This window comes from Urtica dioica, chromosome 11, assembly GCF_054948205.1.
Source record: "Urtica dioica subsp. dioica isolate 48M chromosome 11, U.dioica_male_clone48M_v1_H2, whole genome shotgun sequence".
NCBI lineage: Eukaryota > Viridiplantae > Streptophyta > Magnoliopsida > Rosales > Urticaceae > Urtica > Urtica dioica.
The window spans coordinates 12,385,316-12,402,147 of NC_142766.1; the positions used below are offsets into that span (position 1 = coordinate 12,385,316).

The window sequence follows — 16,832 nt, forward strand, 5'->3', positions numbered from 1 at the left end:
CAAGTAGATAAGCAAGCACAATCACAACCCTTTCAACCAGGTTTTGATTCGGAGAATATTTTACATCAAGACTAAGAAGAATTGCATAATGCTGCTGCAGGTGATCAAGAACAAGAATGTAGCAAGATCATATGAATCAAGCTGAGCAAGGTGTTGAAGATAATCAAGATGAAATAGACGAAGAGGATCTGTCAGAGGTCAAGAAAGAAGAACAAGAACTATAGTAGAAATTTGGCTTTGAGGTGAGGCCGTGTTCGCGCCGAGTGTAGGAAACTTGCTCATGCAAAATATGTTAATTTGTCAACTAGAACTTGCTCATGCAAAAGATGGGATCTATCAGGTACGTAAATTGTTTACCGTGTGATTAATTGAACTTTGTTTACATTTCATAACGTGTTACTGTAATTAATGTACTTTGTTAAACATGTTTGACATGGATACCGTATTCTCATGCTATTAGTTGTATATGACACATGAGTGACAATCCACTAAAGTACGTATTGTCTTGGTATACAAAAGAGAGCTACAAACTAACTTAGCATATATAACATGATCAACCCGATAAATCCAATAGACCAGTGGCCAAAAACAGGACTCACTATGATAGCCATGACAGCTGAGAGGGCTAAGTCCAAAAGATCGAAAAGATTAAGGAGACTTGAGCATGACGAACTTGTTCCACGAAGGGCTACAAAAATCTCAAGAAAATATGTCACCACTAAATGCTCCAAATATGGTCAATCTCGACATAATGCAACATGTTTATGGAGGCAACAAGAAGTTGAGGTATCATGTCATTTATTATACAATTGGATTGTCTACGTGACGTATATGATGCTAAATGTTTAGTGATTGATATTGTTGAATTATCACAGAGACAACAATAGTCACACCGAACCCATGAAACTGCAGGTCCGTCACAACATAATCAGACATCGACTCAAACATCTCAAACTTCTCATACTACACAACCATCCCATCCCTCTCAGACAAGTGCACATGTATCCTAGCCTGCTTTGCTAAGAGTAATTACATTTATGCTTAACTATATACTTGTTTGGATGTGGAGACCTTAGTTTTGATCTTGAAGGGGAACGAGTTTAAAATTTCTTCTCGGTTTTATTTTAAATTTAATTTTTTTTCTCATATGTTTTATTTTAAATTTCATTTTAAAAGGAAAAAAAGTCCTACAAGTATGTTTTTGATAAACCATAATTAGCGAGTCATAAGTGCTCATTATTCTATCCAACATATCATATCGATTACTGTAACTTTCCATACACCTCATAGATAACCGGAGATACTCCATGATTCGCATACATACTAGGGAAAATAACACATTTATACCCTGTGTTTTAGTAAAATGTCGAGTTTAACCCTCGATTTTCAAAAATGTCGAGTTCATACCCTCTGTTTAACTACAATGACGAAATTATACCATCTGTTTAACTAAAATGACGAAATTATACCCTAAAATGAATAACAGCGTCACAAATCTCCCTTTCATTGATATTAACTCTTATATAAGAAAAACCAAATCAAATCTAAATCAGTGCCCTAACTTTCAAATTCTCAATTTTGAAATAAAAATAGCCTTAAATTGAAATTAAATAGTAAAACTCATACCTCCTAAGAAATGACTTCATTCCATGTTCGAATTGTAACTCTAAATCCTGGATTCTCTGTTCGAATATGCAATTTTGATGACTATCAACTATCGATGTTTACCCCTTTGCATCTTTTTGTGTTCTTCACGATTAAGAGACTGTTGTTTATTTTTTAGTTTTTAAATAAATTACATATATGGCGCGAATGAATAAAGATAATTGGTGTTTATATATAAATATTATAGTCAACGTCAATGAAAAGTCAATAAAAAGAATTTGCGTGACATTGTTGTCTATTTCAGGGTATAATTTTGTCATTTTAGTTAAACAGAGGGTATAATTTCGTCATTTTTATTAAACAAAGGGTATGAACTCGACATTTTTGAAAATCGAAGGTTAAACTCGATATTTCACTAAAACACAGAGTATAAATGTGTTATTTTCCCTACGTACTATGAACAAAGCAAGGCACAGATCAAGAGAAGATATCTATTAATAAATTTAGATAGCTTCGAAAGTCTGATTGCTGAAATTTCTCTATAGCAAGGTCATTCACTTAAATGAACACACTGCTTCACAAAGCTTTTTTTTTTTCCTCGGGCCTTGTTTCCCTCTCCCACCGGAGACCTCGCCGATCTCTATCGCCGACTTCGTTTTCTCTCACCTCGCCGCCAATCCTCCGCTGCGCTCATCGATGCGAAACCCGGTCGCCGCGTCCTCTACCCGGAGCTTTGCCGCCATGATGTTTCCCTGGCTCGCTCGATCCTCACCGAAGCAGGGTTCGGAAATTCCGCCGGATAATCAGCGTGCGTCTTGTCGCCGAACTCCGTCGAGATCCCGATCCTCCACCACACTTTTCTATCCCTCGGGGTCTCGGTCTCGCTTTCAAATCCGCCGGAAAAATCTCCCGTCAGATCGATCTCCGTCGGTTAGCTTGTGAGCTAGAAGAATTCTTACCGTCGGTCCTTCCACCAAGCCCATATCCCGAAGAGAAGCGACGCCGCAGAGCCGAGCAGATGGAAATCTCTTGAAGCCACAACCAAATGATCGTCCATGGCATCTCTGAAAAACCTCCGGAGGCCGTACAAGTGACCGGAGATGATGACCATGCGCGACTACTGGTCTCCAATCTCCTTTTCCTCGAACGACCGTTGTCCTCCGATCAGGCCAATAACTTCAAGGTCGAAGATGAACTAGAGACTTACAAGAACTGGAGACTAGGCCGAGGGACAATGACAATGTTCGCGAAGCGAGGCTCGGAAACTGGTGCCCATGGCAGCTTATGCTTCCTCACTGGATGATCGATGTTCCTGATCGATTGCCTCGCGACTGGTTCGTATACATTCACACATTAAAACACACACAATCTTGTTGGTTTTGATTGAGTTTAAGAGATTTACACTTTGCCCTTTCATCCACTGTTTGTGTTTGGAGGTCTTCGGGGAAGAGATTTTTCTCTGTGGCTTCAAACGGATCGACGAAAAGTTGAGAATAACGCGTCTGTGCTCGGTTCAGAGATGGCTCAGGCTCTGCTCAATCATATTCCATCATGGATTGCATATTTCACGAGGTACCTTGATTTTCCTTCAAAATTTCATCTATGAATTACAGGAACCGTGTTATGTTCAAATTTGTGAGATTTGTTCCGATTGTTCCAGACCATGTTTAAAGTGTTCTTGTTGTTGTGATGTGAATTGATGATCTGAGCAACTATTTTCTACTTGTTTTTATTGTGTCTTGCCTTTTAAGTTAGGTAATACTGGGTTGTTTATAGTTGCTCTTATTTTGTTGTTATTGGCTTATAATTTAATCAATAAATAAAAATTGTGTGCTTATATTGAATTATTGATGGCAGTCCTTCAAGAACTAATTGACCTATGTTGTTTTAGAATCAATTTGTTTGAGAGTTCTTTGCTGCAATGTCCTGGTGTAGTTTTGTTTTTTTGCAATAGAAAATATTGTACACAACAAATCACTAACGCCGAAGTATCAATTCAGTTCAAAGCAGAAATGAAAAAAATTGAAGTTTTAGCATACAGAGGTAAATCGGCAACATAATAGTATTTAGTATAATTATCAAGCAAAGCAACTAATAGAATTTTTTTAATCAGAGATCTGTTAAATTCCTTGTGGCATGATGTTTTGGCAAAACATATTGCTCAAGTACTCTTATTAAGTCGCCCACAATATGTTTCCTGCTTAATTAACTAAAAGTCTTGTTTTTAGTTCCGAGTTCAAAAGAGGCTTGATCGGATTTGGTATCCTGATCTCGTGCAACTCTAGATTTGTGTCTTGATTCTAACAAAACTCCCATTTGATTATTGAGATATCGATTTTAATCTTTAATGTCAACTTATTCTTTTACTCAATCATTATTTTGTTTGGTACGTCATTCATACTGAGTGGGAGTGTTCAATCTCTGTGCGCTTGGTATTCGTAGATTAGTGTTCGATGTTTGTTACTACGTTTTGATCACTAAACAATCTTCGGGAGAGAGGAGAGGAGAGATCTCAGATTTAAGGGCCTCGTATATTACATTTCACCAAGGGATAGAGGAGAGGACACTTGAAAGAGAATATACATGGCTAAGTCCGGTTGTACCTATTATAGCAAATTGTCTTCCATAATCGCACATTGTCCTCTAGATTAGGTGTTTATCGATGTACTGAGTCAAAGATCTTTGTGTCTTTATTACATTCTTATTATTGCTTGTGTGTCATCTAGCAACTAGTAATTGTTTGACTAGTTGTTTCGAAAATCTATTGAACAACAATCTTGGGACATACTTCGTCATTTCAAGATCAGCCGGCAAGATATATCAGATAACAAAACCAAACCTTTTTTCTGGCACAAATAAAGCTCCACACATGATCCCCATTCATCATCTCAAACCAATTTCACCCCGACACTCTAACTTTCCCAACAATCAAATCTTATTTTTGACAATCGACTCAAATATATCAGTTGCGAGATAGATTCGCGAATTTCCAATTTTTTTTTACTGAATTTATAGGAATTACTTACTGAAGAACATAAAATTGATTCAAATGACTTCAGTTTTCATCTCGACGGTAAATCAGAGGGTCTGAGATTTCCTAGCCACTGAACTGAAGTTGCCTCCGGAACTTTGCTCCGACGAGAACTACAATGATTCTTTGCTCCCACTTGGAAATTAAAGAGTAAATACCCAATGCCACCGGAGTAGGTGATAATGACGTCGCGCGCGAGGCATACTCTTCTTCCAAATCATTTTATGTCTGGTGTTTAGGAAACTTAGGGTTACGGTTTTAAAGTCGAATTTTGTGGCAATGGATTCTAGTAAGGTGGCAGCGATGACAATGAGGAGGATGAGGATTGTTAAGCGCATAGTGTCGACACTATCAAGCCATTGATGAGACAATGAGGCGTTTTTTGTTAGGCTTGAGAGAGAGAGAGAGTTAATTCGCATTTCCTATATCAAGGGGTATAAGATCGATTGTGTATTTTTCAAAATTAGATCTAATATGAACGCAAAATTGATGTTCAAAGAATGGTAAAAAAATCATATGGATAAGGATGTTCAAACTTCAAAGAATGCGAAATTGTAATATTTCTAACAATGTGTGTTGCCGGTATAGTTCCAAGAGAAAAGGAGTATGATAGTGTCTATTAGAGAGTGTCAGTAAAGATAAGGGAATAATGATGGGATATTTCCTATTCTAGGACAAAAAATGCCGCTCTTTCCAAGCGTGTGTGATTTTCAAAAAAAAGGTCACCAATAAGATCAGATCAAGAGTGATTTTTTTTTTCTTTCCTAATCTACCTTTATCTCATTTATATATTTATTTTTCAATAATATATTTTCTTTTCATATGTAATGTAATTACAATTTTAACCTAACTTTTTCTCTTTATATTTAATAATATATCTTTTAATAAAAAAAATAGAGTAAGAGAGAAAGAATGAAAGAAAAAACCTAGATTTTAAGAGTCCATAACTCTTGATCCGAACTCCGTTTCCGAATTTTTTTTGTATCAACACAAAACCCCCGGTGCAAGCTTTCTTTTAAGACTGGTCTTGACCCTGTTTTCTTTTATCCAAAATTTAGAGACAACATTGTCACGAAATGCTAAATTTTGGGACAACATTCTTAAAAAAAAAAAAAAAAAATTGTGACAACATTGTCACAAAATTTAATTTTTTTTTACAAATTTGCCTAGAATCACTTGATTCTTTGACAAATAGTGGTTTCCAATGTGGTGTCATGTAGGGGGTTGGAAATTTTTAAAAACAATCACGTAAAAACCATGAATGCCAACCTTATATAAGATAATTACTTTTATTATTTTGTTGGAATATACTAACTTATTAATGTTATTTTTTAAATATCCAAGAAAATGATATATTCTAAGGGACATGTAAGCAATCTATGTTAATTTTCAAATTTACGTAATGAAACATGTCATCATTAAAAAAAATACCTCATGAACTATGTAATCCAATATTGTATGAGTTTATGAGATAGTGACTTTTATTATCTTGTAGAAATATAATTCCTCACAAATTTTATCATATAAAAAATCGGTAAAATGATATATTTCTAGGTAATGGTAACCAATCTATTTTACTTTTCAAATTTAAGTAATATAATGTTTTATTTCGTGATCCAAATTTGTCCACGTCTTGTATAAGTTTTTTTTTAAGCTATCTACTAGGTTGACATTATCCTGTAAACCACTATTCTTTACAACATTTCGTGACCACTGTCGTCACGGAAATGTCCCGCTTCATAACTAGAAGGTCACGAAATTTCAGCATTTCGTGACCACAAGGTCACAAAATTTCGGTATTTCATGTCCACGTTGTAACAAAAGTTATGGATTTAATGACCATTGTCATAATGAATTCCACATATATCATGTCCACATCGTCACGAAATAGAGACAACATGGTCACAAAACTTGCTGATTTCGTGACATCTTGGTCACAATTTTTTTTCTTTCTAAATTCAACCAGAACGACTTGATTCGAAGAAAAATAGTGGTTTCCAGCCTGGTGACGATGGGAGTTGAAATTTAAAAAAAAAAAAAAAAATTATCGTATGAATCATGTAATCCAACATTGTATGAGATCATAAGATAGTGACTTATATTATCTAGTAGAAATATATTTCCTAACAAATGTAATCATATAAAAATAGGTAAAATGGTATATTTCTAGGTAATGGTAACCAATCTATGTTATTTTTCAAATTTACGTAATATAACGTGTTATCTCGTGATCCAAATGTGTACACGTCTTATATGTATGAAGAATTTTTTTGAGCTATCTACTAGTTGACATTATCCTGGAAGCCACTGTTCTTTCGGGATTTCGTGACAACGAGATCACAAAATTTCTGGATTTCGATAACATGGTCACGAAATCCTGTTATTTCGTGACCATGTTGTCACAAATAAGATATCATGTCACCACGAAACATAACAATTTCATGACAACATAATTACGAAATTTAATTTTGTTTTTGCAAATTCGCCAAGAATCACTTGATTATTTGACAAATAGTAGTTTCTAACGTGGTGTTGAGTGAGGGTCGAAATTAAAAAAAAAAAATCACGTAAGAACAATGAATGTCAACTTATATTATTTTGTTGGAATATACTTCCTTACTAATGTTATTATTTAATATATATATATATATATATATATATATATATATATATATATATATCGTTGTATAGTTTGCAATATCTTTAAAATACATATTAACTATCTCATGATCCAAATATATAAGGATACTTGTATCTTGTATTGTCTAATAATTTTTTTTTTTTTTTTTTTTTTTTTTTCCAGAATCCCGAATTCACAGGTGAAGAATCCACTAATTTTGGATAAATTGATCTAAAAAATATCATATTTCGTGACACTATTTTCAAGAATTCGCAAGTTTTCGTGATGATGTTGAATTCGCAGTACTCGGTGTTTTGTGACGACAATGATCACAAAATTTAAGTTTAAAAGAAAATATGGTCATGACTGATCTTAAAAGAAAGTAGTCTCCGAGATCTTCGCGTTGATACCAAAATTATCGAAAAACGGAGGTTGGAATAAAGAGCTATGGACTTTTAAAATTTGAGTTATTCTTTCTTTTATTCTTTCTCGCTCTTCCTTTTATTTCTTTGTATATATTAAAATATATTATATTAAAATAAATAAGGAAAAACGTGAGGTTAAAATGGTCATTAAACAATTCAAAATAAGGGTAAAATGGAAAAAAAAAATAGTTCTCCTTATTAAAATATATTATATAAATATAAAGTGGGAAAAATGAAAGGTAAAATTGTCTTTACTTTTTGGAAAAATGTGAGTAAAAGGGAGAAAAAAATATTTTCTCTCCTGATCAGGTTTGTGACCTTTTTTTTTTTTTCTTTTTTAAAAAAAAATTACACACAGTTGGAATGAGCCAATTTTTTTAGTCCTAGGCAATTTCTAATAAATCCGACTTTGAATAACAGAGGTATTCGAGCAAGGATTTTAAACTCGTGGATTTAGAGCATTTACCGACTCTTTTGAGCTATTGATGTAACCCTTTATTAGAATAGTACAAACGTAATATTTCCAACATGTTCGAATTTTCTTGGACTGTCTTATTTCTAGTTAGCTTGATCTTATGTCTAAGTCTGTGTTATCGCATGGATTCGTGAACAAGAAAAAGAAAACGAAGACTCGTGAGAAGCCACAGAAGACCAATACGCCTACACACAAAAATTATGCTCTCTCTCTCTCTCTCTCTCTCACATGTTTAGTATTTTTTTGAATTCCCATTGAACTTGCAATATACATTTTCATAAGAAGAGTTAGGTATGCAAAATTTCAATTGCATGGAATAATAAGCGCTGGTGATCTTAAGTAGGTGATTATTAGTAGTAAGAATTGAAAAATTGAGTCATAACTCATGACATTACTACCCTTCAAAAATAAATAAACAAATAACATTAGTATATATTGGTGTGTTTAATTACATTACATAAATGAGGGGTATGCCGACATGCATGCGTCAGCTAGAAGTAGTGAAATCGTCACAAAACTCATTCACATACTAATTAATAATATATTTTTGTTTTTCTTATAAGACATATTAATTAATTATATTGAGAAAGCGAAGTGTTTGCGAAGTAGCTCTTCCCAACTACTTCTACTTGAGCAAACCACAAACTTCACCTACCACTTCCGAGACTACCAAACACCTTAATTCCTAACACCCTCTTTATTTACGTATTTTTCTAAATCATAATTAGCACTATATAGTATCTTACACGTTAATTTATAAAGACTATAAACTTTATGCGATTAATTACTGAGTGAAAAAGACCGGTGTCATTTAACAGACTTTCTAAATCAGGTGAACCATAATCACCAATCATGTTTTAGTATATCCTCATATTTATATTTTTGTGTTTTTTTTTTTTTATTTCACACCTCCGTCTCCTCGCATTGAGCGGTGGGTCATCCTCTAAACTCAGAGTGGCGTGAATCGTTTCCTCCTCAAAATTGATAGTGTTATATAAAGCGGTAAACCCTAACTCGAAGTAGGGTTGAGTTCTGGATATAAAATCCCAAAAAAAAAAAATATATCATGGATATCCAAAATGGAATACGTTCAAATAGTTGAACATATAGAAGTAAAAATTGATTAAGTACATGGCTCGAGAGGGCCGTTTAATTGATTTGTGGTACTTAGGGAGATCTAGAAATATAGACAAGACAATATCGCGCCATGAACACCCAAAGGAAAGCATCATCACGATTAATGGCATATGAACACCCTTAAAATGTTGATCTATAATGAGCGGTCATGGATATAGCATTATATGGTGTCGAGTATTAGAATCATGATGGTGGACGTGTGGTAATTGATGTTGCGTAGTTGTACATTGTCCAAGAATTTTAAGCTTGAAAGTTTGTTCATCAAATACCACATGCCTTCTAAGTTCTAATTAAGCTTATTTGTGTTAATTCTAACTCGTGCATACATGACCAATCACCAATGTAATAGATTGTACAGCCATAATATATATTTAAAAATAAAAAATAATATGTGCGTCCCTTTTTAAAAAAGAGAATCGATGATTATTAGCGTGCTGATACACTGATGGCTCAATGTGACCGACTAATCATAATAGTCAATTTTATTGGTATTGTCCGTGTGTCGCAGTATCTGCGACTCGCAGATAACAATATAACAACGTTTTTTCTTTCTAAAGGAATTGTTTTACTAGCATGATTTAATGTAATGTTTAACGAATAAGATAAATTGTTAGTGCTGGCTTAGTTGTTCGTCTTGGTTGTATCAAATCAATTAAATAATTAGTCTTGCATCAAATTAGAGCCGATTCAAGAAACGATATAAAATGAAAATAAGATTCAAAATTTCTGACAGAATATAAAAAAAAATAGTGGTATCAAAAGATTCTGGGATAATTAATCAAAGTCAAAGAAATCGAGCCAACTGATTTGGGTTTTGGACTCTACAAAATAGTTCAATAGATGCAAGAATTAATTTGACTCTGATGTAGGACAAACTCCTTCCCACTCTGAACATTTATAATATAGAATTCTATAATATATATAAATATACAAACAAACAATCAAATCAGATTCTTCATTTAATACCCATTTAAATAAAAAGATCTCGTGAAAGTGGATTCTTGTTAAAACTTAAAAGTAAAACAAAGAACATTTGGAATTAATTTATTTGAAAGATATAACTGAAAACTGGTGTCACAATTGACAAGACAACGCTTAAATTTCGTTCAGTAAATTTGAAACCAGTTGTGACGAATCTGACGATCAAGGCCAAAACAGTTATGAATGTTTAACCAACCAAGTAACAAGTTGAAAAAATAGGTAAATTTGGCGTCTAGAGTTATTATTAATATTTTGAGTGTAAAGCAATTTAATCTCACCTAATCCCACCCACTAGAGACAATTTATTCAATTGGACATCTTTAATCAATGAGAAAAAGAATCTTCTCCGTATTTCAAGATCAGAAAATCATTATAGGGAAACTATAATTTGATTAAATGCAAGAAATAGTTAACTAGATACTATTATCTTGGACTTCAGAGAATTTATAGCTTTATTTTTTTGGAGGGAAATTCAACCACTTTGACTCAATATCTTCGATTTATCAATAGGGAGTCAGCGTTAAGTTAGTAGCGATTTTCCACTAGCTAAGCAGTGCATCGATGCAACTATTCAAGTTTTCCTCGAGGCTTCTGACCAGATTATTGCTATTGTCTCATATCATTCTAATTAATAATGGGTCATTAAATGTTCCTATGATGATGTAGTGCATCCTTGAGTATCGTGACTCCTCATGTATCTCACTAAGACCGCTCGCATAATCGCATTTCACCTGTGTCGGTGGAAATCGTATTTAGAACATTAGTCGCGGTGACACTAAAGCCCCCGTATAAATACATGAATATTTGACTAGACACTTAGGAAAAGTATTGGTGGGAAATATTTTGAAGGCCCGCCATATCATTAAGGGCCCGTTTTTCCCTAAATAAATCAACAAGACCTGTTGACAAAGGGGTAAAAAGGAACAGATCGAGCCCTCGAGGCTGAGTCTAGGTTGATCACTAATTCTGAGGCCACCGATGGGTCAGTGTACGATTAGAGATATTTAGTTCGAGCCTCGACTAAATCAAACGTTTTAATATCGTAAAGGCCAAATCATAAAACATATTATTGCGCGTCTTTTTGATCTCTTCAAACGTGTAGTTAGTAGTTAGAAGTAAATAACTTAAACGCCTCTGATGGTAGTAGTTAATTGGAAGATGAAGCTCTTTAGCTAGCTCTCGGCCATCCTGAATGAATGGCTTATCCAAAGGCTGATCAAAGAAAAAAAAAGTTAATTTCCCTAGGAAAAGAACGTTTAATAAAATAAAACTATTTCCTTGTTGGTCTCGATAATGGTCTCGATGATGTGCGTGGTCGTATCCTTAGCCTGAAGCATCTTCCTTCTCTTGATGAAATCTTCCCAGTGGTCCGTCGCGTTGAGTCTCATAAGCGAGTAATGTTCTCCACCACCTCTTTGTCCAAGAATGTAATGATTTACACACTAATAATAGTGATAATGAAATTGATATTCCAATTGATTTAAGGAAGGGAACTTGCAGCTGCACTTTACATCCTATCCAGAAATTTCTCAGGTATTCTCATCTCTCTAAAGCAATGCAAGCCTTAGTATCAAACTTGTCGACCATTACAATTCCAACTAATGTTGAAGCAGCTCTTCAAAATATTGAATGGAAGAAGGCTGTGCTTGTGGAAATGGGAGCACTTGGCAAAAACGGTACGTGGGAAGTAGTCGCGGAAAGTCTCAGGTTGGGTGTAAATGGGTCTTCGCATTGAAGTACAAGACGAATGGATTAGTTGAACGCTATAAAGCCAGGTTAGTAGCAAAGGGATATACTTAAACTTATGGTATGGATTATCAAGAAACCTACGCACATGTGGCAAAGGTAAATATTATTTGGGTGTCATTATATCTAGCTGCGAACCTGAATTGGTCCCTTCAACAACTAGATGTGAATAATGCTTTTCTCAACGATGATTTAGAGGAAGAGGCATACATGGATTTACCACCTGGTTTCGACTCGAAAAGAGAAAATGGGAAGGTATGTCGTCTAAAAAAATCATTGTATGGCTTAAAACAATCGTCTCGAGCTTGGTTTGGTAGGTTTACCAAGGCGGTTAAAATCACAAGGGTAAAAGCAAACTCAAGTCAATCACACACTATTCTACAGATCAAATAAAGGAAAAATTGCGATCTTGATAGTGTATGTTGAGGATATAATTGTTACATGAGATGATGGGGGAAAGATCAGCTGGGTGAAGGCAAAGCGAGCAGAGGAATTTGAGATGAAAGACCTTGGGAATCTCTGATATTTCTTAAAGATGGAAGTGGCCAAAAAACAAGCTCGAAATTTCTGTCTCTCAACGAAGATATGTATTGGACCTCTTGGAGACCACCGGAATGTCAGGATCTAAACTGGTAGATACGGTGATGGATGACAATGAGAAACTCAGCAACGACAATGGAAATGATCCACCGATCAATAAATGTCAATACCAAAGGTTAGTAGGAATACTAATCTATCTATCTCATACAATATTGGATTTGGCTTTTTCGGTTAGTTGTGCGAGTCAATTCATGCATGCTCCTTCTAAAAGTCACCTCGATGTCATATACCAAATTCTCAAGTATTTGAAAGGAACACCAGGACGGGGTCTATTCTTCAAAAGAAATGAAAGCCAAAGTGTAGAAGTATACATCGATGCATATTAGGCCGGTTTGATTCCCCATGACACTAACGAACTCTCCCGATGCTACTCTGAATCCACATCTCAACAGATTTAGATGCCTTTGGTTTGCCCTACGTGTATTGAACAATGCTGAGAGGTTATCGACATGCTCAAAGTCAAGTTATCTATTCACTAGAATATGTTCGAGGTAGACCTCCATGGTTTTGTCAATGTGGTCTCCAAACATTTTATTGAGGAGTGGCTAGTAGGTAACCCTAGCATTTTTCAGCCCGAAAGCGATCGCTTTGTAGCAGTATAGGGCGCAATTTGTGATAGATTCCGTGTTTTTTCGATTTGATTTTAAACCGAGGATGCATTTGTATAGTTGAGCAATTTGTGCCTAGTCATAATGTTGACTAGCTGGTCAATGTAGGGAAGAGTAAAACTTTACTCGGGACAAGCGTCGCTCAGGTTTGAATAGTCGACCATCTAGCCTTTTACGAATACCGGGTTGGATACTACAAGTCATGTAACGAAAATTGAAACATACGGTGTTCATCAATTATTCATTAAAATGCCCACAATTTCGGGAAGCGATTAATGCCCACTAGAGTCCTCCGAGTAAAAAACAAATGTCTGGGGAATTGTTTAATTTTGAAGGGTTCTTCCGCGGGCGAAATCACTTCAACTCAAGGCTATCCTTCCCCGCTTTAAAAAGCGATTCCATGTGTCTACCCTAGGTAGCCACTTTGTACTCCGATTAAACCATGTACACATGGACTCTGCAAAAGGCCACATGAGCCCCAAAATACTCACCTAACTTTCATTGTGATTGCCACTAATTGCAACCCATGCAGTCGAAAGCCCTCTTTTTGACGGGCCTACATGTCAAGAGTCTTCCTAGCTGCATCTTCTTGAACGGTAGGGATCACTTCCGTCCTCCAACACCGAATCATCAATTGAAACCATATCTCTTCTTCCGTGACTTTGATTTCTCCATCCACTTGCTGCTGCTCAACTCTTCTCTCAACCTTTACTCCGAAAGGGAATGCCATACAAACGCCTATGCATTTCCAAGACAAAAAAAAGTCCTCTTGAATCTCGATTACCTTTAATTTAACTGTTTTGTTTTCTTTTTCTCTTTCTTTCCACGAAAATAAGACATCTAGCGGATTAGTTGTAGAATAGCTAACAAGGCCTCCACTCTCCACATTCTTTGCACGCTCTCACCAACCACTTTATTACATAATTTTCATCATCATACTAAAGTCGTCGTCACCAAATAATTTACCATTGTCTTATATGAATAATATCTACCCAATTATAAAACAAACAAGCATATGGCAGAAAAGAAAAAAAAAAGAACAACTCAACTACATGCCCCTCTCTGTTTGCAGACAAGACACAGAGGAGAGTGATTCGTGATGGTGATTTAGCATCAACTTTATACATTTTAAAACCAATAAAAATGACAAATAAATTTGTGGTGGTGGTGGCAGTGGCATGGCATAATCTTGGTAATAAATAATGAAAAGAAATTAAATAGGAGCCGGTGACCAGGGAGTCATGTCCATGGGATAACTCCCCAAGACCCTAAGGAAGGAAGTGAATTCCTGAACCTCAGCGAGCGCGTTCTGTGCTCGGACATCGGCCATAGAGGCCTCGAAGTCGACATAGAACATGTACTCAAAATGCTTGGCCGTGCCGACATTAGCGTCGTCCACGAGCCGGATGGGGCGGTTGCGGTGCGGCCGCGACTCGATCTTGGTGAGGCTGATGTTGCGGAACGCGAACGCCGACAGAACCTTGAACAGCACGGAAGTCCCTTTATCGTGCGCGAACACGATGCTCGTCTTGAACGGCCTGTCCGTGCGAGGGATCACCGGCTCCCGAGCCAGCATCACGAACCGAGTCACGTTCCCGCTGTCGTCCTGAATCCCGTCGGCCAATATGCTGAGGCCGTAGAGCTCGGCGGCTCTGGCGCTGGCTATGGCGGCCGTGTCGCGGAGGTTCTGGGCCGCCACGTACTCGGCGGCTCCGGCGGTGTCGTCCACGGCCTCGCGGGCCACGCTGAGGCCGAGGGCGGTGAGCGTGTGCTCGCACTGGGCCAAGGCTTGCGGGTGAGAGATCACTCGGGTTAAGTACTCCTTTCGAACCCCCGGGAGGGCTAAGAGGCAGTGGTGCACGGGGAGCTGAACCTCGCCGACGATGTGGAGGCGGTGGCGGAGGAGGAGGTCGTAGTTGCGGTGGATCGATCCTCCGAGGGAGTTTTCCACCGGAAGGACTGCCCGGTCGGCGATCCAAAGCTCGACGGCTTGGAAGGCGACTTCGAACTGGTCGCAGGGTATGGCTTCGCAGTCTGGGTAGGCTTTCCCTGCTGCTGCCTCTGAGTACGCGCCCGGGACGCCTTGGTACGCCGCGCGCAGCCGTGAGCCGTGCATCGGCGCCGGAGATAGGTCGGTTATTGTTAAAGCTTTCTGCTTTCCTACCACCGGGACCAGCTCCAGGTCAACGGAGGGCGATTTGTGCCCGTTGACCGCGGCGGCGGCGGCGGCGGCGGAGTCGGCGTTGCTGGAGAGGATGGCGCAGGAGCTCTGCCAGTCGGAGCGGCTCATGCCCACGCCGTTGGGGAAGTTCAAGGCGCGGCAGAGAACTCTGCCGCGGATCGCCGGGGATCTCAGCGCCGCCGGGGTTGGAGTCGGAGTCGGTGAAATGGCCTGCATTTTCGCTCTTTTCTCTTTCCTCTTATTTGATAATTAAGATTTTTTTTTTTTTTTTTTTTTTTTGGGGGTGGAGTTGGTAGGTTTGCTTGAAAGTTCTCTTGGAGAAGGGAACGTCAAGCTGAGGAGGCAAATGGGGTGAGAATGGGATTTATAGAAAGGGATTGGGTGGAGAGAAAAGAAGAGGAAGGAAGGGAAGGGTGGTCTACGTGTGCTTTGGTGGTTCGGTCAATCACACACCTACCACCGATGTCTTTTTTTTATATTTTCTTTTTCTTCTCTCTCTCTCTCTCTGCTTCTTTCTTTTACTAAATAAAATATAAGGAGAGACATAAATAAAGTGAGAGTATTCTATTTACTTATTTTATTATTTCTACTGAGTTGGTAAAATAATCTTTATCAATTTATCTCATATTATTCAGATCTTGATCTCTGAATAATTATTGTTTATGGCGATAATAGTTGTTTATGTTATGGTGTCGAATTGTTGAACGTGTTAATAATCATTTTTTTACTCTTTTATTGGGAAAGGAAGAGGAAGGTAAAGAAAGAGAGAAAGTAAATATGAGATGGTGGTTGTTGAGTCCATTTGTATACCTTGAGCAAAAAAAGAAAGAGTCCATTTGTATATGCCAACGTCGTGCTGATTATTGTGGGTCAAGTTAAGCGACTTTTATTAACCAATATCATTATATATTGCAATAAAAAGAAAATAAACAACATTTTGAACGCGACTCTTTCGTGCACGAACATTATTCATTACCCGAATTGAAATGTGAAACCGTACTTTTTTTTTTATATATTCCCTTTTTTTTTTGGCTCGAGTGACAACCTAATGTAAATTATTTATATCATTCTGAAGTTCACAATGTTGTTAATAAATTCGAAAAAAAAAATTATTTTGTGAAAAGGATTGATTATTTATATAGAAATGTAAATATACTTACTTACAATTACAATAGTGAATATTATAATGGTGAATAACAACCCCGTACTTTCTTAAATGTTAGTATTCTCTTAGAGTTGCCGGAGCCTTAATCGGGCAACGGCGGATGAGGAGCTCCGGAACTTCATTCGGGACCACAATTCGGACGTAATTTTCTTATTTGAAACGCTTGTAGGAGAGGGTAGGATGGGATATTGGGGGGCGTGGGAGTGGTTGCGGAAGGTTTATCGGGGGATTCGTATGTGGTGGAGACAGAAGATTAA

At 37.1% G+C, this 16,832-nt stretch overlaps 1 protein-coding gene and 1 long non-coding RNA gene across 2 annotated transcripts; one reads left to right on the forward strand and one right to left on the reverse strand.

Annotated features, from left to right (window-relative positions):
• Nucleotides 1–2,059: 2,059 nt before the first annotated feature.
• Nucleotides 2,060–3,320, forward strand: LOC149381298 (uncharacterized). Its single transcript, XR_016301997.1, has 2 exons — nucleotides 2,060–2,939; nucleotides 3,042–3,320. It is a non-coding gene; the product is annotated as an uncharacterized LOC149381298 (long non-coding RNA).
• A 10,855-nt stretch (nucleotides 3,321–14,175) lies between these two features.
• Nucleotides 14,176–15,846, reverse strand: PD1 (prephenate dehydratase 1). Its single transcript, XM_089630380.1, has one exon. It carries the CDS (start codon nucleotides 15,624–15,626, stop codon nucleotides 14,442–14,444), a length of 1,185 nt encoding a protein of 394 aa, XP_089486506.1. The 5' UTR covers nucleotides 15,627–15,846; the 3' UTR covers nucleotides 14,176–14,441.
• Nucleotides 15,847–16,832: the final 986 nt, after the last annotated feature.

Excerpts from the sequence above, each read along its gene's own strand:
- PD1 (XM_089630380.1), bottom strand. The coding sequence starts at position 15,626 with ATGCAGGCCATTTCACCGACTCCGACTCCAACCCCGGCGGCGCTGAGA.